Source organism: Trichosurus vulpecula, chromosome 5 (genome assembly GCF_011100635.1).
Source record: "Trichosurus vulpecula isolate mTriVul1 chromosome 5, mTriVul1.pri, whole genome shotgun sequence".
In the NCBI taxonomy this organism is placed as follows: Eukaryota; Metazoa; Chordata; class Mammalia; order Diprotodontia; family Phalangeridae; genus Trichosurus; species Trichosurus vulpecula.
The window spans coordinates 94,580,192-94,601,637 of NC_050577.1; the positions used below are offsets into that span (position 1 = coordinate 94,580,192).

The following is a 21,446-nucleotide window of genomic DNA, read 5'->3' on the forward strand; positions in this document are numbered from 1 at the left end:
GCATTGATTTTCACAAGAGTTTCAATTACAAATTTTCTCCCCATTTCTACCCTCCCCCCCACTCCAAGATGGCATATATTCTGGTTGCCCTGTTCCCCAGTCAGCCCTCACTTCTGTCACCCCACTCCCCTCCCATCGCCTTTTCCCTTTCTTTCTTGTAGGGCAAGATAAATTTCTACACCCCATTGCCTGTGTATCTTATTTTCTAGTTGCATGCAAAAACTTTTTTTTGTTTTTGAACATCTCTTTTTAAAACTTTGAGTTCCAAATTCTCTCCCCTCTTCCCTTCCCACCCACCCTCCCTAAGAAGTCAAGCAATTAAACATAGGCCACATGCGTATCATTATGTATAACCTTTCCACAATACTCATGTTGTGAAAGACTCACTATATTTTGCTCCTTCCTAACCTATCCCCCTTTATTGAATCTTCTCCCTTGACCTTGTCCTCTTTTGAAAGTGTTTGTTTTTGATTACCTCCACCCCATCTTCCCTCCCTTCTATCATCCCCCCTTTTTTTATCTTCTTCTTTCTCCTTTTTTTCCTGTGGGGTAAGTTACCCAATTGAGTATGTATGGTATTCCCTCCTCAGGTCAAATCTGATGAGAGCAAGATTCACTCATTCCCCCTCACCTGACTTCTCTTCCCTTCCTACAGAACCACTTTTTCTTGCCACTTTTATGTGAGATAATTTACCCCATTCTATCTCTCCCTATCTCCCTCTCTCAATATATTCCTCTCTCATCCCTTAATTTGGTTTTATTTCTTTTAGATATCTTCCCTTCATCTTCACCTCACCCTGTGCCCTCTCTCTCTCTCTCTCTCTCTCTCTCTCTCTCTCTCTCTATATATATATATATATATATATATATATATATATATATACACACAAACATATGTACATACATACACACTCATATATACATAAACATATATATGCATATATGAATATCCCCTTCAGCTATCCGAATACTGAGCTCTCATGAATCATACACATCATCTTTCCATGTAGGAATGTAAACAAAACAGTTCAACTTTAGTAAGTCCCTTGCAATTTCTTTTTCTTGATTACCTTTTCGTGCTTCTCTTGATTCTTGTGTTTGAAAGTCAAATTTTCTATTCAGCTCTGCTCTTTTCACTGAGAAAGCTTGAAAGCCCTCTATTTTATTGAATATCCATATTTTGCCTTGGAGGATGATACTCAGTTTTGCTGGGTAGGTGATTCTTGGTTTTAATCCTAGCTCCATTGACCTCTGGAATATTGTATTCTAAGCCCTTTGATCTCTTAATATAGAAGCTGCTAGATCTGGGGTTATTCTGATTGTGTTTCCACAATACTCAAATTATTTCTTTCTGACTGCTTGCAGTATTTTCTCCCTGATCTGGGAGCTCTGGAATCTGGCGACAATATTCCTAGGAGATTTCTTTTTGGGGTCTATTTGAGGAGGCGATCTGTGGATTCTTTCAATTTCTATTTTGCCCTGTGGCTCTAGAATATCAGGACAGTTCTCCTTGATAATTTCTTGAAAGATGATATCTAGGCTCTTTTTTTGATCATGGCTTTCAGGAAGTCCAATAATTTTTAAATTATCTCTCCTGGATCTATTTTCCAGGTCAGTGGTTTTTCCAATGAGATATTTTACATTGTCTTCCATTTTTTCATTCCTTTGGTTCTGTTTTATAAAATCTTGATTTCTCATCAAGTCACTAGCTTCCACTTGCTCCAATCTAATTTTTAAGGTAGTATTTTCTTCAGTGGTGTTTTGGACCTCCTTTTCCATTTGGTTAATTCTGCCTTTCAAGGCATTCTTCTCCTCATTGGCTTTTTGGAGCTCTTTTGCCATTTGAGTTAGTCTATTTTTTAAGGTGTTGTTTTCTTCAGTGTATTTTTCAGCATTTTTTTGGGTTTCCTTTAGCAAGTCATTGACTTGTTTTTCATGGTTTTCTTGCACCCTTCTCATTTCTCTTCCCAATTTTTCCTCTACTTCTCTAACTTGCTTTTCCAAATCTTTTTTGAGCTCTTCCATGGCCTGAGACCAGTTCATGTTTTTCTTGGAGGCTTTTGTTGTAGGCTCTACGACTTTGTTGACTTCTTCTGTCTGTATGTTTTGGTCTTCTTTGTTGCCAAAGAAGGATTCCAGAGTCTGAGACTGAATCTGGGTGTGTTTTCGCTGCCTGGCCTATTCCCAACCAACTAACGTGACCCTTGAGTTTTTCAGCGGGGTATGACTGCTTGTAGACTAAAGAGTTCTATGTTCCATGTTTGGGGGGTCGTGCCAGCTCTGCCACACCAGCACTTCTCCTTCCCTAAGAACCCCCAACCTGGACTGGGCTTAGATCTTCAGCAGGCTGCACACTCCTGCTCTGATCCTCCACTTAATTCCTCCCACCAGGTGGGCTGGGGCCAGAAGCAACTGCAGCTGTAGCTGCCCCACCTCCGTTGCCCCCAGGGTGGTAGCCGAACCTCGAACTCCTTCCACTCCTGCAGCTTTTGCCACTAACCTTCTCTGTTGTCTTTGGTGTTTGTGGGTTGAGAAGTCTGGCAACTGCTGCAGCTCACTGATTCAGGGCGCCAGGGCACACTCCGGCTGGCTCCTGGTCTGGTTGGTCCATGCCGCTGATGCTGGGCTCTGCTCCACTCCACTCTGCTCTGTTCCCAGCTCCATGCAGGATAGACCTCTCCCAGAGACCATCCAGGCTGTCCTGGGCTGGAGTCCTGCTTCCCTCTGCTCTTTTGTGGGTTCTGCAGTTCCAGAATTGGTTTAGAGCCATTTTTTATAGGTTTTTGGAGGGACTCATCGGGGAGCTCATGTTAGTCCCTGCTTTTCTGCCGCCATCTTGGCTCCGTTCCCAGTCTCCATTCTTAAAGAGCTCATACCGTAATGGTGGAAATAACTTGTGAGTAACTAAACACTTACAAGACACACACAAACTAGACAGAAGATAATGTAGAGGGTATGGCACTAGCAACTGGGAGATGAGGAAAGGCCTCCTGCAGAAGCTGGGATTTGAGATTAATATTGAAAGAAGTCAGAGAAACTAAGAGGCAAAGCTTGGTTAAGAAGCTAAGAGGTGAAGAGGGAAAGCATTTCAGGCATGGAGGATAGCCAGCACAAAGACATGGAGATGGGAAATAAGAGTATCATGTCTGAGGAAAAACACATAAATCATTGTTGTTGTATCAAAGAGTACATGGAAGGGAATAAAGTACACAGGAAAGATAGGAAGGGGTGAAAGTGTGAAAAGTTTTTAATACCAAATAGAGAATTTTATATTTCACCTCAGAGGCAATAGGGAGCCATTTAAACTAGAGTTTATTGAGTAGGGGAGTGACATAGACTTAAATTTTATAAAACTCACTTTAGTAATTTGGAGGAGGATGAATTCAAGTGAAAAGAGACTTAAGTCAGGAAGGCCAAATAAGAAGGCTACTGTAGTAGTCTAGGTGAGAATTGGTGAGGTTCTGAACTAGGATAGTGACTTAATGAATGGAGATAAGGGGATATATAGAAAAGATGTTGTGAAGGTAAAAATGAGGTTGGATATCAGTAGTGAGAGTGAAGAGCTAAAGATGACATTGGTTATAGGCCTGTATGATTAGGAAGACAGTAATGATTTCAGTAGTAGTAGGGCTCTCCCTCCCCGCTTCCTGAGCCATAATAACTAACAGGAGGAACTCCTATGCTCACAGTCCCATGTAGCCTCCACTGCAGCCTCAGCTTCTGGGTCCCTAATGTGGGTCCTACACATACTTATAGATAATACAAAATCCTGTAGACCTGAAAGAGTTACAGCTCTTATGCTTACTCAGCAGGTATCACATCCAAATAGCAGCTCTGAGTGAAACAAGGCTGATAAATGAAAGCCAGATTACTGAAGTCAAAGCTGGATACACATTTTTTCTGTAGTGAATTCAGTGAAAGGGAGTGCTATGAAGCTGGTGTGGATTTCACAATCAAACTAATCTAGTTAACAAGCTTGTATGCCTATGGAAGAGGAGTGAACTACAAGCTCATGGCAATGCAATTTGCAGGAAAATGCCACACCACCATCATCACTGCCTATGCTCCCACCATGATGAACCCTGATGAAGTCAAAGAAAAATTTTATGAAGACCTGGAGAACTTTATCATCAATTTGCCAAAAGAGGACAAGCTTATAATTCTGGGTGACTTTAATACAAACGTAGGCTCAGACTACCAGACACAGCAGGGAATCCTTGGGAAGAATGGAGTTGGAAACAGCAACAGTGATGGTCACTTACTTCTGAAGGCTTGTGTATCTCATGACCTTCTCATCACCAACACTGTCTTCCATTTACCTAAATGCAATAAAACTTTGTGGATGCACCCTTCCAACAAACATTGGCATTTAATAGGCTATGTGATTGTGAGAAGAGACAGAGTGATGAAGGCAATGTATGGTGCACAATGCTGGACTGACCATAGACTTATGATCTACAAGCTAAATATTTGCATTCAACAAAAGCAGCAGCCCAAAGGCAAAATGACTAGCAGAAGAATTAATGTCAATAGATTAGAGTGCTTCTCTGAGTGGGAACAGTTGGTAACATGGAAGGAAAGTTGAGCCAACACACAGTTGGCAACAGTGGAGCAGAAAAGGAATGGGCAACTTTCAGAGATTTGGTATACAGCACTGCATTTGCTCATCTGAGTCAGAACACTCACAAACATCAAGACCGATTTGATGAAAATGATGGGAAAATTCAGAAGCTGCTAAATGAAAAACAAAAACTTCACAGAGTTTACCATCAGGATAGTTTATCCATCTCTAAGAAGGCAGCATTTAATTCCATCAAAAGTAAAGTACAAGCAAAACTTAGAGAGATGTTCGATTTTAGGCTCAGTTAGAAGGCAGATGAAATGCATTTTTATGCTGATAGTATGATGACCTGAAGACTATTTATGGGTCAAAGATCTGTGATGCATCTCGACTGCTGAGTGCTAATGGAGCCGCATGGATTAGTGATAAGGACACAATCATAGAGAGATGGACTGAACACTTCCATTATGTTCTCAACAGACTGTCATCAATCAATGCTGAAGCCATTGACTCCATACCTCAGATTGAAGTCAGTCTCTGTCTAACTAAAATTCAACTGAAGGAGATGTTTTGAATGCAATTAGGCTCCTTTTGTGTGGCAAAGCCTCTGGTGCTGATTCTATTTCAGCTGAGATTTACAAGGTGGGAGGTTCATTGCTCATACAAAAGCTGATTGAAATTTTCTGGGTTATATCTCTTAGGAGTTCAAGGATGTCTCCATCGCCCATCTCTATAAAGGTAAAGGAAACAGATTATTCTGTGACAATCACAGAGGGAGAGGGTTCCTCTCTCTTAGTCATTGCTGGCAATATTCTTTTGAGTTCTCCTTAACAGACAGATCCTTCACTTGGAACATAGTTATTTACCTGAGATTCAGTGTGGCTTCAGAAAGGGCCAAGAAATGGTCCACATGGTGTTTGCTGCCTAACAACACCAAGAAAAATGCAAGAACAGAGATCTGTACACAACATTTGTGGATCTGACTAAGGCCTTTGATACATGAGAGCTTATGGAAAATTATGTCAAAATTTGGTTGCCCAGAGAAGTTCATTAGAAATGTATGTCAATTTCATTATGGCATGCTTGCCTGGGTTCTGGATGATGGATGATGTTCTTGAGCTTTCTCAGTCACCAGTGGAGTGAAACAAGGCTGTGTGCTTGCTCCCATGCCTTTTCCCCCCATTTATTATTTTTTTAATTTAATTTTAATGGATTAATTTATTTTTAGTTTATAGCATTCAGTTCCACAAGCTTTAGATTTCCATATTCCCCCCATCCCAAGATGGCATACAAACTGATATAAGCTGTAATATACCTTCACATTAGACATATTTTCACATTAGTCATGTTGTAAAGAAGAATTATAACCAATAGAATGAACCAGGACAAAGAATGAACAAAACAATACAAAAAAAGAGAGAGAGAGCAAATAGTTTGCTTCTATCTGCATTCAGACTCTGTAATTCTTTCTCTGAATGTGAATAGCTTTTCCCAACATGAGTCTTTTGCAGTTGTCTTAGAACCTTGCATTGCTGAGAGGAGTCAAGTCTATCAAAGTTAGTCATCACAGATACAATGTGTCTTTAATTGTGTACAATGTTCTGGTTCTTCTCCCCTCACTCAGCATCCATTCATTTAAGTCTTTCCAGGTTATCCTGAAGCCTATCTGCTCATTATTGCTTATAGCACAATAGTATTCCATTACATTCATATACAACAACTTGTTCAGCCATTCTCCAATTGATGGGCATTGCCTTGATTTCCAATTCTTGGCCACTGCAAGAAGATCTGCTATAAATATTTTTGTATATATGGGTCATTTTCCCATTTCTATGATCTCTGTGGGATACAGCCCTAGATGTGGGTCAAAGGGTATACAATTTGTATAGCCCTTTGGGCATAGTTATTAAATTGCTCTTCAGAATGGCTGAATCAGTTCACAACTCCACCATGAATGCATTAGTGTTCCAATTTTCCATATCTTCTCTAGCATTTATAATTTTCCTGTTTTGTCATGTTAGCCAATCTGACAGGTGACATGTGGTACCTAACAGTTGTTTTGATTTGCATTTCTCTAATCAATAGTTATTTAGAGTATTTTTAATATGACTATAGATATATTTAATTTCTTTTTCTGAAAACTGCCAGTTCATATCCTTTGACCATTTATCAATTGGGGAATGACATGTATTCTTATAAATTTGACTCAGTTCTATGTATATTTTAGAAATGAGGTCTTTATCAGATGTAGGTTGTAAAAATTCTTTCCCAGTTTCCTGCTTCCCTCCTAGTCTTGGTTGCATTGGCTTTGTTTATATAAAACTTTTCAATTTAACATAATCAAAATTATCCATTTTGCATTTTGTAATGCTCTCTATTTCTTGTTTGGTCATAAATTTTTTCCTTCTCCTTAAATCTGACAGGTAAACTATTCCTTGCTCTCCCAGATTGCTTATAGCATCAGCCTTTATATCTAAATAGTGAACCCATTTTGACTTTATTTTGGAATATGGTGTAAGATATTGGTCTATGCCCAGTTTTTCTGCGATATTCTTTTCCAGTTTTCCTGGCAGTTTTTTTTCATATACTGAGTTCTTATCCCAAAAACTGGAGTCTTTGGGTTTATCAAACAGTAGATTATTATAGTCATTGACTACTGACTCTTGTGTACCTAACCTATTCCACTGATCCACTACTCTATTTCTTTTTTTTTTTTTTGCCAATTTTTAAAAATTTATTTTCACAAAGATCTGCCTTCTTTCCCTCCCATCCCTCATTGAGAAAGTAGGAAAAACAAAATCCATTATAAACATGGTGTTGAAACATGAAAAATCAAACAAAACAAATGCTTGCATTGGCCATATCAAAAAAAAATGTGTCAGTCTGTGCTTCAAATCTGTCACTTCTCTATCATGGCTAAATGGAATAAAATCAAGATCTATCCTTAGAGGCTGTTCACGCTAGAGAGGGGGCAGACCTATTACCAGATTCTCAGTAAATGGAATTTGAGAACACCTAGAAAAATGAAGCCAAACTGGGCTGGCTTAAGAGGAAGTGATGGGTGATGGCCATCTCAGGCAGCTGAGGTGAAAAGCAGCTTTTATCAAAGCTACTCATAAAACAGACCATCTGGTGTAGTCAAACCAGCCATGGGCGCAGGAAAGGGAAGGTAAACAAGGGGGTTTTGTGTCAGACTCAGGACCCTGAAACTATAGGAAACCAGGTTTCTAGTTGGTCTTGCTAATTGCACAGTGAAGGAAATACTACCAGCTGGAGCTGGTCTGTGCAGTCCACAAAAAGGTAGAAGGAAATGCTAGATTATGTTTCCTCAAATGATTTTACTTCCCTGTTGACTAAACATCAGATTGGTGGGAAACGCAAAACTGAACACTTCTGTCTCTTCCCATCCCCCATATTTTCATTAAGTAGCCTGAGTTTGGGGGGTTTTTTTTTGGAAGGAAAAGGGCATGATAATCAAGGATGCCAGGATAGTGGGTGCAAACTCTGGATTTGGTTTGGGAAAGTGTGCAATTGGGGGAGAGATTAGACAAGTAACTGAGGGAGAGGACTGCTTAGCAGCACAGATTTGGGGATGGAGCCAAGTAGGTGTTTGAGAAGATGTGTAGGTTGGTTAAGGAAACAGGATTTTTACTTTTGACTGGGGATTCTGTATGGCCAGAACCTTGGAGAACAGGTCACTTGGCTGTGCCCCCCAGAGCAGAATGACTGGTTCTCCCGTTCCTGTAATTTGCCTTTCTAGATTCAAGAAATCTATGGTAAAGGCCCTGGACTCCTATGAGGAAAAAGAAGATGAAATGATTCAAAAGGTAAGTTAGGCTGAGGTTATAGGAATTGGAGCTCCCTGTGCCCTAGACAGCATCTTAATCTTCCCTGCACCAACACCCCCACAGATGGCAGCCCAGATTCGAGAGGTGGAACGCAGCCGGCAGGAGGTGGTACAGTCTGTCTTAGAGGTTGGTTTCCAACGGAGGCTCCAGAGCAGTATCCACCATGGCTGGTCTCTGAGTTGCTTTGAGCTCCCCAGCATCTCACCTCCTTAAGAACACATGGACTTCTGTTCTGCTTGGAACCCTGCAACTGAAGGCGCCTTGGCTTTCCAGGGCATCAGACTGGCCAGGATAGTGGTGACTGGCAGAGGGGGCTCAACATAGATAGCATTGAGCCCTGAGCAGGGAGGGGCATCACCAGCTTCCTAAGTCTGGTTGGAAGTTACCGGGGGGTAAGGGAGGGATTCCGCATATTGGGCAGCACAGCTCAGCTGCCACTCTGTCGGGTGTGGGGGTCTGCGGGATGGGAAGGGACAGGCAGGCATGGAATTCTAGACACATTTATTTTTCCTGAATCAAACTCAGCCTCAGGCAGTGCCGGACCCAGAAGAGGGCTGTTCGGCGCCTTGTATCATTTTATGCATCTTCAGCAGCTGGAGCATCTCCACCCTTGGTGTTCCTGGTATATATCACTTGTGCTCTGTGTTTGGAAACCAGCTTAATCAGACCTTTACTAAGCAGTTCCTGGAGGGCTGCTCGGGCTAGAGAACCCCGGATCTTCAGTCTCTCTGAGACTACTGCAGGGGTGATGAGTTTATAGTTGGGGACCTCCTTGCAGAGTTTGTCGTATGTTGCTTTGTCAAACAGAACCAGATTGTTGAGCTTGTCTCGAACTTTTCCCTTGGACCACTTCTTCTTCTTAGCTTTGCCCCCAGACTTGTTCACGGGATCTTTGTCCTTCTTGGCCGATTTTCCGGCATCTTTCTTCTTCTTATCGTCCTTGGGCGGCATGGTGAGGCTTCAAGGAACTCCTGGTGCTGCCGCCTCCAAGCTAAGATCCACTACTCTATTTCTTAGCCAGTACCAAGTAGTTTAGATGATTGCTGCTTTATAATACAGTTTAATATCTGGTATGCCTAGGCCACTTTCCCCAGCATTTCTTTTCATTAATTTCCTTGATATTCTGGACCTTTTGTTCTTCCAGATGAATTTTGTTATTATTTTTTCTAGCTCTCTAAAATAATGTTTTGGTAGTTTGATTGGTATGGCACAAAATAAACAAATTAATTTAGGTAAAATTGTCATTTTTATTATATTAGCTCAGTCTACCCATGAGCAACTGATGTTTTTCCAATTATTTAAATCTAACTTTATTTGTGTGGAAAGTGTTTTGTAGTTGTGTTCATATAGTTCCTGGGTTTGTTTTGACAGGTAGACTCCCACATATTTTACATTGTCTACGATGACTTTAAATGGAATTTCTCTTTCTATCTCTTGCTGTTGGGCTTCTTTAGAAATATGTAGGAGTGTCAAGGATTTATGTCATGAAATTTTGCTAAAGTTATTTATTATTTTAAATATTTTTTACTTGATTCTCTGGGATTCTCTAAGTATATCATCATATCATCCTCAAAGAGTGATAACTTAGCCTCTTCTTTGCCTATTCTAATTCCTTCAATTTCTTTTTTTCTCTTATTGCTAAAGTACCAAATTGAATAATAGGTGTGATAATGGACATCCTTGTTTTATGCCCAATCTTACTGGGAATGCATCTAGCTTATCCCCATTACATATAATGCTTGCTGATGGTTTTAGGTAGATGCTACTTATGATTTTAAGGAAGGCTCCATTTATTCCTATGCTTTCTAGTGTTTTTTGGTAGAAATGGGTGTTGTATTTTGTCAAAAGCTTTTTCTGCATCTATTGAGATAATCATATGGTTTCTACTAGTTTTGTTGTTGATATGATCAATTATGCTGATAGTTTGCCTAATATTGAACCGGCCTTGCATTCATGGAATAAATTCTACCTGGTCATAGCATATGATTTTCCTGAAAAGCTGCTGTAATCTTTTTGTTAATATTTTATTTAAAATTTTTGGATCTATATTCATTAGGGAAATTGGCCTATAATTTTGTTTTTTGTTTTGACTCTTCCTGGTTTAGGTATGAGTACCATATTTGTGTAATAAAAAGAATTTGGTAGGACTCCTTCACCTATTTTCCCAAATAGTCTATAAAGCATGGGAATTAATTGTTCTTTAAATGTTTGATAGAATTCGCTTGTAAATCCATCTGGCTCCAGAGATTTTTTCCTGGAGAGTTCATTGATGGCTTGCTCAATTTCTTTTTCTGATATGTGGTTATTTAAGGATTTTATTTCATCCTCTGTTAGCCTGGGCCATTTATATTTTTGTAAATAGTCATCCATTTCCCTAAGATTGTCAATTTTTGGGGGTCTTACAATTGGACAAATAATTCCTAATTATTGCTTTAATTTCCTCTTCGTTGGAGGTGAATTCACCCTTTTTATTTTTGGTAGTGGTAATTTGCTTTTATTTTTTCTTATTTTTAATCAAATCGACCAAAGGTTTGTCAATTTTATTGGTTTTTTTTTTATAAAACTAAGTTTTAGTTTTATTTATTAGTTCAGTAGTTTTCTTAATTTAATTTTTATTAATCTCTCCTTTGGTTTTCAGTATTTCTAATTTGTTATTTAATTGGTGATTTTCAATTTGTTCTTTTTCAAGCTTTTTCAGTTGCATGCTTAATTCATTGATCTACTTTTTCTCTATTTTATTCATGTAAGCATTCAGATATATAAAACTTCCCCCAGGAACTGCTTTCTTTTTGGTATGTTGTCTCATTGTTGTTATTCTCTTGAATGAAGTTATTTGTTGGTTCTATGATTTGTTGTTTGACCTATTCATTCTTTAGGATTGGAATATTTAGTTTCCAAATAGTTTTTAGTCTATCTTTCCATGGCCCTTTATAACATATAATTTTTATTGCTTCATGGTGTGAAAAGGATGCATTGAGTACTTCTGTCTTTCTGCACTGAATTATGAGGTTTTTATGCCCTAGTACATGGTCAATTTTTGAGTATGTGCCATATACCACTGAGTAAAACGTATATTCCTTTTTATCCTTATTCAGTTTTCCCAAGAGGTCTATCATATCACCTTTTCTAAAATTCTGTTCACCTCCTTAAGTTCTTTCGTGTTTATTTTGAGGTTAGATATATTGAGTTCAGAGAGGGGGAGGTTGAGGTCCCCCACTAGTATGGTTTTGCTGTCTATTTCTTCCTGTAACTCCCTTAACTTCTCCTCTAAGAATTTGCATGCTATTCCACTTGGCTATGTTAAATATGTCAAATAATGATACTGCCTCCTTGTCTATGGTACCTTTTAGCAGGATATAGTGTCCTTCCTTATCTCTTTTAATTAGATCTATCTTTGCTTTTGTATTGTCTGAGATTAGGATTGCTACCCGGGCTTTTTTTTTTTTTTTACTTTAGCTGAAGCACAATATATTCTACTCCAGCCTTTTACCTTTACCCTGTGTGTATCCCCCCTTTTCAAATGTATTTCTTGTAAACAACATATTTTAGGATTATAGTTTTTAATCCATTCTGCTATCCATTTCCATTTTATGGGAGAGTTCATCCCATTCATATTCACAGTTATGATTACTATCTGTGTATTTTTGTCCATCTTATTTCTCCTGTTTGTTCTTTTATTTCTCCCTTCCACTCCTCAAAAGAGTTTTGCTTTTGACCACTGCCTTCCTCAGTTTACCCTCCTTCTTGATTCCTCTCCCTTATCTTACCTTTTCCCCCTTGCTACTTCTTCCCTCCCTTCTGACCACACCCTCCCTTTTCTTTCCCCTTTCCCCTCCTACTGCCTGTAGGACAAGTTTGATTTCTCTACATATCAGAGTATCTTATTCCCTTCTTGGACCCCCTGGGGTTCAGTAATTCTCATTGTTCTGCTGAGGTGTGGCCTCCTGGGACACCTCTCTTCCTGCACTGTTCTCCTTCTACCACCACAAGAATGGCCCTCTCCCCAACTTCTCTCACTAAAAGGCTACTGAAGCCCCACTTCTGGCTCCTCTGTTTCTCCTGAAGGAGTATTCTTTGGGTGAAGAAGGGAGGGAGGGAGAGACGATTTACCTGGCCATCATGGCTCCCAGAAGTTCAAGAAGGTGGGGTTTCAAACCTTTAAGCTGGGGGTTGGGGGCCTCCAGGGTAGCTGCTCCTGTGGCCACAGGCTCTGTGCTGGTGTCTCTCATAGATTCGACAGACTCCCATCCTGGGCTGAGAGGCCTGGGGCCTTATTGCCACCTTAGCCTGTACTTCCGCCCTGGGCCTGCTTCTGCTCCCGTGTTTCACTCCACTGCTTTCCCAGACGAGCGCACTTGCTGGGTTCCTCTGCTTTTCCCATTTGGTGTGGTCTGGTGCCATTCCTTGTGCCTGGCGCTCCTGCTCCTCTCAGTCTACTAGTGGCTTCTGTCTCAAATCTTCTCAGATTCACTTTTTTAGATGTATCTTACAGAATTTGTGAGAGAACTCCAGTAGTTCCTTCCTTTTACAGTGTCATCTTGGCTCTGTCCCCCTTCCCCCATCTTTTAATCTTTTTGGGATATAGACCTAACAATGATATTGCTGTATCAAAGAGTATGCACAATTTTATAGCCCTTTGGGCATAGTTACAAATTGCTCTCCAGAATGGTTGGATCAGTTCACAACCCCACCCATAGTGCATTAGTGTCCCAGTTTTCCCACATCTGTGCCAACATTTATCATTTTCCTTTTTCTGTCATATTAGCCAATTTGATAGGTGTGAGGTAGTATCTCATAGTTGTTTTAATGTGCATTTCTCTAATTAACAGTGATTTAATTTTTTTCATATGATAATAGATTGCTTTGATTTCTTTGTCTGAAAACTTCCTGTTTATATCTTTTAACCATTTATCAATTGGGGAATAACTTGTATTTTTATAAATTTGAATCATTTCTCTATATATTTGAGAAATGAGATCTTCATCAGAGATCTTTGCTGTCAATTTTTTCTCCCAGTTTTCTGCTTTCCTTCTAATTTTTGTTGCATTGAATTTGTGCAAGAACTTTTTAATTTTATATAATCAGAATTATGTATTTTACATTTTATAATGTTCCTTATATTTTTAGTTTCCCAAAGTTTTTTCCTTTCCATAGATCTGATAGGTAAACTATTGCATTCTCTCCTAATTTGCTTATGATATCACTCTTTAAGTGTAATTTGGACCCATTTTGATCTTATCTTGGTATGCAGTGTGCGATGTTCTTTTATACCTAGTTTCTGTTTTATAGTTTTATACTGTATACATAGTATATATAGTTATATATACTGTATATATAGTATATATACTGTATATGTAGTATATGTACTATATATATAGTATACATAGGTATGTACTGTTTTATAGTTTTCCCAGTAGTGTTTGTCAATATGAGTTTTTGTCCCAACAGCTTGGATCTTTGTGTTCATCAAGCATTTGATTGCTATGGTCATTTACTACAATGTATTGTGTACCTAATCTATTACACTGATCCACTAGCCTTGTTTTTAGCCAGTACTGGATTGTTTTGATAATTACTTTGAGATTTTGTATGAGACAAAAGCTTCTTTGAATGGCACTTCCATTTCTTTATCTAGACCACCTTCATTCATATTTTTTCCCATGATTCCCTTGATATTCTTGACTTTATATTCTTCCAGATGAATTTTTAAATTATATTTTCTAACTCTATCAAATAATTTTTGGTAGTTTGATTGGTATGACATGAAGTAAATAGATTAATTTAAATAGGATTGTCATTTTTATTATATTGTTCAGCCTACCCATGAACAAGTGACATTTTTTCAATTTTTCAAGATGAATTTTTTGTGTGTGAAAAATGTTTTGTAATTGTGTTCATATAATTCCTGAATTTGTCTTAGCAGGTAAACTCCCAAGTATTCTCTACTTGTCCAAAGTTACTTTAACTGGAATTTCTCTTTCTATTTCTTGCTGCTGTACTTTGTTGGTAATATATATAAATGCTGATGATTTATGTGGGTTTATTTTGTATCCTGCAACTTTGCTAAAGTTGTTAATTATTTCAATTAGTTTTTAAACTTATTCTCTAGGATTCTTTAAGTATACCATCCTATCACTTACAAAGAGTGATCGTTTTGTCCTCCTTGCCTATTCTAATTCCTTCAACTTCTCTTTCTTCTCGTATTGCTATAGCTGGAATTTCTAGAATAATATAGAGTAATAGTGGTGATAACGTGCATCCTTGCTTCACTCTTGGTCTTACTGGGAAGGCTTTTAGCTCATCCCCTTTACAGATGATGCTTGCTTAGATTAGATAAATGTTGCTTATCATTTTAATATAAGCTCCATATATTCCTATGCTATCTAGTATTTTTTTTTAATATAGGAATAGTTGTATTTTGTCAAAGACTTTTCCTACATCTTTTGAGATAATCATATGATTTCCATTGGTTTTTTATTGTTATGATCAATTATGTTGATAGTTTTCCTAATATTGAATCAGCCTTACATTCCTCATATAAATCCTCATATAAATCATTGTCTATATTCCTCAAATATTGCTATAAACTCCTTGCTAATATTTTTAGGTATCAACACCCTATTTGTGGCATAAAAGGAATTTAGTAGGACTCCTTTTTTTTATGGGAGAGCCAGGGAAATGGCTAGTCTTTTATTGGAGGGAAGAAAATACAAATCAAGTAAACCAGTTCAGGGACTCAGTGGCTAAACTGGTGGGGTACCAGCTTGTAATGGGTTCCACAGTTAGGGCAACGTTGTGTCTTGCCTTTGTGAAGCCAGAACCGGATGACTGCACTGTTGTCTTCTTCACAGATACAGCCCACTATTCACTTGTCATCAATGGAAGGGACCAGGTTGGGTTCCTCCTTAGTCCCTGCAGCTGCCTTTGGGGCTAGCATATTGTATGGATCCAAATCATTCCTTGAAGCAATCGTAATCTCTCTCTCCAAGCCAGTAGCCTACTCCTCATCAGAAGGGATACCTCCTCTGGTCGCCATGGAGCGAACGGCCACCCAAACGGGGCCAGAGGCCCTCAAGGCTTGGACCACCAGTGCCCCGGCTCCCCACAGTAACCTTGAAGCCATTGTGTCTGAGACAACTGCGACCAGTAGGACTCCTTCTTTACCTATTTTTCCAAATAATTTATATAGTATTGGGATTAATTGTTCTTTAAATGTTTGGTAAAATTCAGTTGTGAATCTGTCTGACCCTGGAGATTTTTTCTCCCTTGGGGAGTTCATTGATGGCTTGTTCAATTTCTTTTTCTAAGATTGGGTTATCTAAGTATTCTATTTCCTCTTCTTTTAATATGGGCAATTTATAGTTTTGTCAATATGCATCCATTTCATTTACATTGTCAGATTTATTGGCATGTAATTGGGCAAAATAGCTCCCAATAGTTCTTTTGATTTTTTTTTTCATTGTTGGTGAATTCAGCCCTTTCATTTTTGATGCTGGTAACTTGGCTTTCTTCTTTCCTTTTTAAAATCAAATTAACCAGTGGTTTATTTTTTTCATAAAACCAGCTTCTGCTTTTATTTATTAGTTCAATGGTTTTCTTATGCTCAATTTTATTAATCTCTTTTGATTTTCAGGATTTCCAGTTTGGTGTTTAATTGGGGATTTTTAATTTGTTCTTTTTCAAGTTTTTAAATTGTATACCAAATTTATTTACCTACTCTTCCTCCATTTTAATAATATAAGCATTGAGATAAGTAAATTTCCCTCATAGTACTGCTTTGGCTGCATCCCATAAATTGTGATATATTGTATTATTGTGATTCTCTATAATGAAATTACTTGTTGTTTCTATAATTTGTTCTTTAAGAATAGATTCGCTTCAATTAATTTTTTATTTCCCCTTTCACTGTCTTTACCGAATGTAATTTTTTATTACATTCTCATCTGAAAAGGATTCATTTAACATTTCTGCTTTTCTGTATTTGGTAGTGAAGTTTTTGTGCCCTAATACATGGTCAGTTTTTGTGTAGATTCCATGTACTGCTGAGAAAAAAGAATGTTCCTTTCTATTCCCATTCAATTTTCTTAAAAGACCTACCATACCTAAATTTTCTAGAATTTGATTCCCCTCCTTAACTTCTTTGTTGTTTATTTTTTTTGGCAAGATTTATCTAGTTCTGAGAGGGGAAAGTTGAGGTCTCCCACTAGGATTGTTTTATTTCTACTGTTTAATTTCTTCCTGTAACTAATTTAAGTTTTTTTAAAAAAATTTACATGCTATACCATAGAGTGCATATATGTTTAGTATTGACATTATTTAATTTTCTATGTTACCTTTAAGCAAGATATAGTTTTCTTCCTTATATCTTTTAATTAGATCTTTTTACTTTTTGCTTTTTCTGGGGTCATGATTGCTATCCCTGCTATTTTTTTTTTTACTTCAGCTGAAGCATAATAGATTCTGCTCTAGCCTCTTACCTTGAATCTATGTATGTGTCTGTACTTCAAATGTGTTTCTGTAAACAGCATATTGAAGGATTCAGATTTTTAATCTATTCTGCTATCCACTTCCATTTTATTGGTGAGTTCATCCCATTCAAATCTACAATTATGGCAACTAACTATGTATTTTCCTCCATCCTATTTTCCTTTTGTTTATTTTTCTTTCTCTTTTGCCTTTCACCCTGTCTCTCCTCACAACTGTTTTTTTTAAAATCATTATTTATTTAATAATATTAGTTTTTAGCATTAATTTTCATGAGTTTGAATTACAAATCTTCTCCCCATTTCTACCCTCCCCCATTCCAAGATGGCATATATTCTGATTGCCCCATTCCCCAGTCAACCCTCCCTTCTTTCACTCTGCTCCCCCATCCCCTCTTCCTTTACTTTCTTGTAGAGCAAGATAAATTTCCATGCCCATTACCTGTATATCTTATTTCCTAGTTTTTTGCAAAAACTTTTTTTTTGAACATATGCTTTTAAAACTTTGAGTTCCAAATTCTCTCCCCTCTTCCCTCCCCACCCACCCTCCCTAAGAAGTCAAGCAATTCAACATAGGCCACATGTGTATCATTCTGCGTAACCCTTCCACAATACTCATGTTGTAAAAGACTAACTATATTTTGCTCCTTCCTATCCTATCCTCCTTTATCCAATTTTCTCCCTTGACCCTGTCCTTTTTCAAAAGTGTTTGCTTTTGATTACATCCTCCCCCTATCTGCCCTCCCTTCTATCATCCCCCCTTTTTATCTCCTTCCTCCTTCTTTCCTGTGGGGTAAGATACCCAACTGAGTGTGTACGTTATTCCCTCCTCAAGAGAAATCTGATGAGAGCAAGATTCACTTATTCCCCCTCACCTACCCCCTCTTCCCTCCCAGCAGAACTGCTTTTTCTTGCCACTTTTATGTGAGATAATTTACTCCATTCTATCTCTCCCTTTCTCCCTCTCTCAATATATTCCTCTCTCATCCCTTAATTTGATTTTATTTTTTTAGATATCATTCCTTCATATTCAACTCACCCTGTGCCCTCTGTCTATGTGTGTGTGTGTGTGTGCGCGTGTGTGTGTGTGTATATATATTATATATATATACACGTATATATGTATATGTGTATATATTATATATATACACGTATATATGTATATGTGTATATATTATATATATACACGTATATATGTATATGTGTATATATATATACACGTATATATGTATATGTATATATATATATACATGTATATATGTATATGTGTATATATATTCAGTTACCCTAATAGTGAGGTCTCATGAATCATACACATCATCTTTCCGTGTAGGAATGTAAACAAAACAGTTCAACTTTAGTAAGTCCCTTATGATTTCTCTTTCTTGTTTACCTTTTCATGCTTCTGTTGATTCTTGTGTTTGAAAGTCAAATTTTTTATTCAGCTCTGCTCTTTTCACTGAGAAAGCTTGAAAGCCCTCTATTTTATTGAAAATGCATATTTTGCCTTGGAGCATGATACTCAGTTTTGCTGAGTAGGTGATTCTTGGTTTTAATCCTAGCTCCATTGACCTCTGGAATATCATATTTCAAGCCCTTTGATCCCTTAATGTAGAAGCTGCTAGATCTTGCGTTATCCTGATTGTGCTTCCACAATACTCAAATTGTTTCTTTCTGGCTGCTTGCAGTATTTTCTCCTTGATCTGGGAGCTCTGGAATTTGGCAACAATATTCCTGGGAGTTTTCTTTTTGGGATCTTTTTCAAGAAGTGATAGGTGGATTCTTTCAATTTCTATTTTACCCTCTGGCTCTAGAATATCAGGGAAGTTTTCCTTGATAATTCCTTGAAAGATGATATCTAGGCTCTTTTTTTGATCATGGCTTTCAGGTAGTCCAATAATTTTTAAGTTATCTCTCCTGGATCTATTTTCCAGGTCAGTGTTTTTTCCAATGAGACATTTCACATTGTCTTCCATTTTTTCATTCCTTTGGTTCTGTTTTTATAATATCTTGATTTCTCACCAAGTCAATAGCTTCCACTTGCTCCAATCTAATTTTTAAGGTAGTATTTTCTTCAGTGGTCTTTTGGACCTCCTTTTCCATTTCGCTAATTCTGCCTTTCAAGGCATTCTTCTCCTCATTGGCTTTTTGGAGCTCTTTTGCCATTTGAGTAAGTCTATTTTTAAAGTATTATTTTCTTCAGTATTTTTTGGGGTCTCCTTTAGCAAGTCATTGATTTGTTTTTCATGGTTTTCTCGCATCACTCACATTTCTCTTCCCAATTTTTCCTCTACTTCTCTAACTTGCTTTACCAACTCCTTTTTGAGCTCTTCCATGGCCTGAGACCAGTTCATGTTTTTCTTTGAGGCTTTTGATGTAGGCTCTTTGACTTTGTTGACTTCTTCTGGCTGTATGTTTTGGTCTTCTTTGTCACCAAAGAAAGATTCCAAAGTCTGAGTCTGAATCTGAGTCTGTTTTCGCTGCCTGGCCATGTTCCCAGCCAACTTACTTGACCCTTGAGTTTTTCAGCAGGGTGTGACTGCTTGTAGAGTAAAGAGTACTTTGTTCCAAGTTTGAGGGGATGCATCATTGATTTCAGAGCTATTTCTATACAGCCAGCTCTGCCACACCAGCACTCCTCCTTCCCCAAGAACTGCCAACCCGGAATGGACTCATATCTTAAGCAGGCTCTGCACTCCTGCTCTGATCCTCCACTTAATTCTTCCCACCAGGTGGGCCTGGGGCCAGAAGCAACTGAAGCTGTAGTTCTATCCTCAGAGCTGCACCACCTCTGCTGCCCCCTGGGTGGTGGCTGAACTACAAACTCTTTTCACTCTGTCCCTGAAGCTTTTCCCGCTAACCTTCTCTGTTGTCTTTGGTGTTTGTGGGTTGAGAAGTCTGGTAACTGCTACAGCTCACTGATTCAGGGCACTATGGCCTGTTCTGCTCTGCTCCCAGTCTGGTTGGTCCTGATGCAGCCCACGCAAGGCTGTGCTCTGCTCTGCTCCCAGCTCCATGTGATAGACCCTTCCCTGCCACCATCCAGGCTTTCCTGGGTATTGGAGCTCTGCTTCCCTTTGTTATTTAGTGGGTTTTGCAGCTCTATAATTTTTCAGAGCCATTTTTATAGGTTTTTGGAGGGACTGGGGGTGGGGGTGGGGCAGAGCTCACACAAGTCTCTGCTTTCTTAGTTTCTCTACTAGAGGTCTCATTTGTAAGATATATAGTGAACTAATTCAAATACATAAGAATAAGAACCATTTTCCAGCTGATGTGTTCAAAGGAAATGGCCATTTTCCAAAGGAAAAAAAAACACGTTATAAAATAACTATATAAATATGCCCTAAATTACTAATAATTTTAGAGATGCAAATAAAAACAACTCTGAAATTCCATCTCATACCTATCAGATTGTAAAATTGACAAAAAAGCAAAGTGATAAATGCTAAAAAGGCTGTGGGAAAACATGCACATTAATGCACTGTTGGTGAAACTGAGAACTGGGCCAGTCATTCTAGAAAGCAAATTGGAATTATGCCACCAAAGCTATTACACTGTCCATATTCTTTGACTCAGCAATATCATTGCTAGGTCTACACTCCCAAAGAGATAAAAACAGAAAAGGAGAATGACCCAGATGTACAAAAATTTATAGCATTTCTTTTGGTGGTGTCAAAAATTGGAAACTGAGAAAGTGCACATCAGTTGGGAAATGGCTAAGGAAATCATTGTATATGAATATAAACAAATACTATTGTATATTGTACTATAAGAAATTATGAAAAGGATAGTTTCATGAAAAGCTGGGAAGACTCACAAGAATTGATTCAAAATGAAGTGATTAGTACTAGGAGAACAATTTATACAGTGTCAACACTATTGTAAAAAATTTTTTGAAAGATTTAGGAACTCTAAGCAACACGATGATTAATCACAGTTTGAAAAGGCACATGATGAGACAGGTTGCCTATCTCTGAATTACAGAGGTGATGAATTCAGAGTACAGATTGAGATATATCTCACTTTTTAAAATTTGGGCAATGTGCAAATAAGTTTCACTATATATGTTTATAATAGTATTTGTTTTTCTTTATTTTTCAGTAGAGGTGAAAGGGAAGAGAGGTGGGAAGGAGAGAAAGTAGATTTTCATCCATTGAAAAGAATAAATTTTTTTGGTAAAAGAGAATAAGACTTCCAGATTTTCTCCCGTGTGCAGTAAACAAAATATAAATAAATAAATAAATAAACAAACAAACAAATAAATAAATAAATAAATAAATAGATGAAAGAAGAGAATAAGACACCAATTGGATGCTGGATCACATTCACATTTTGATTACTTATGACATCAAGAAACATTCCATATTAGCTATTCTCATTCACTTTTGGCATATATCTCCTTGTATTAACAAAGGGATAGTTGAAGGGTGAGGAGATGAAATCGTATTCAATTATATTAATGTTCAATCAGCCTAAGGCTGCAGTTGCCCAGAGAGTTCCTACTTTATAATGATATGACTCGTCTCATTATTCCTTTACTTAAATTTACAGAAT

At 37.9% G+C, this 21,446-nt stretch overlaps 1 protein-coding gene and 1 pseudogene across 1 annotated transcript; both read right to left on the reverse strand.

Annotated features, from left to right (window-relative positions):
* Positions 1 to 8,960: 8,960 nt before the first annotated feature.
* Positions 8,961 to 9,401, reverse strand: LOC118849948 (40S ribosomal protein S25). The gene has a single exon (XM_036759059.1). The coding sequence runs from the start codon at positions 9,358 to 9,360 to the stop codon at positions 8,986 to 8,988; it is 375 nt and encodes a 124-aa protein (XP_036614954.1). The 5' UTR covers positions 9,361 to 9,401; the 3' UTR covers positions 8,961 to 8,985.
* A 5,744-nt stretch (positions 9,402 to 15,145) lies between these two features.
* Positions 15,146 to 15,532, reverse strand: LOC118849949 (annotated as a pseudogene).
* Positions 15,533 to 21,446: the final 5,914 nt, after the last annotated feature.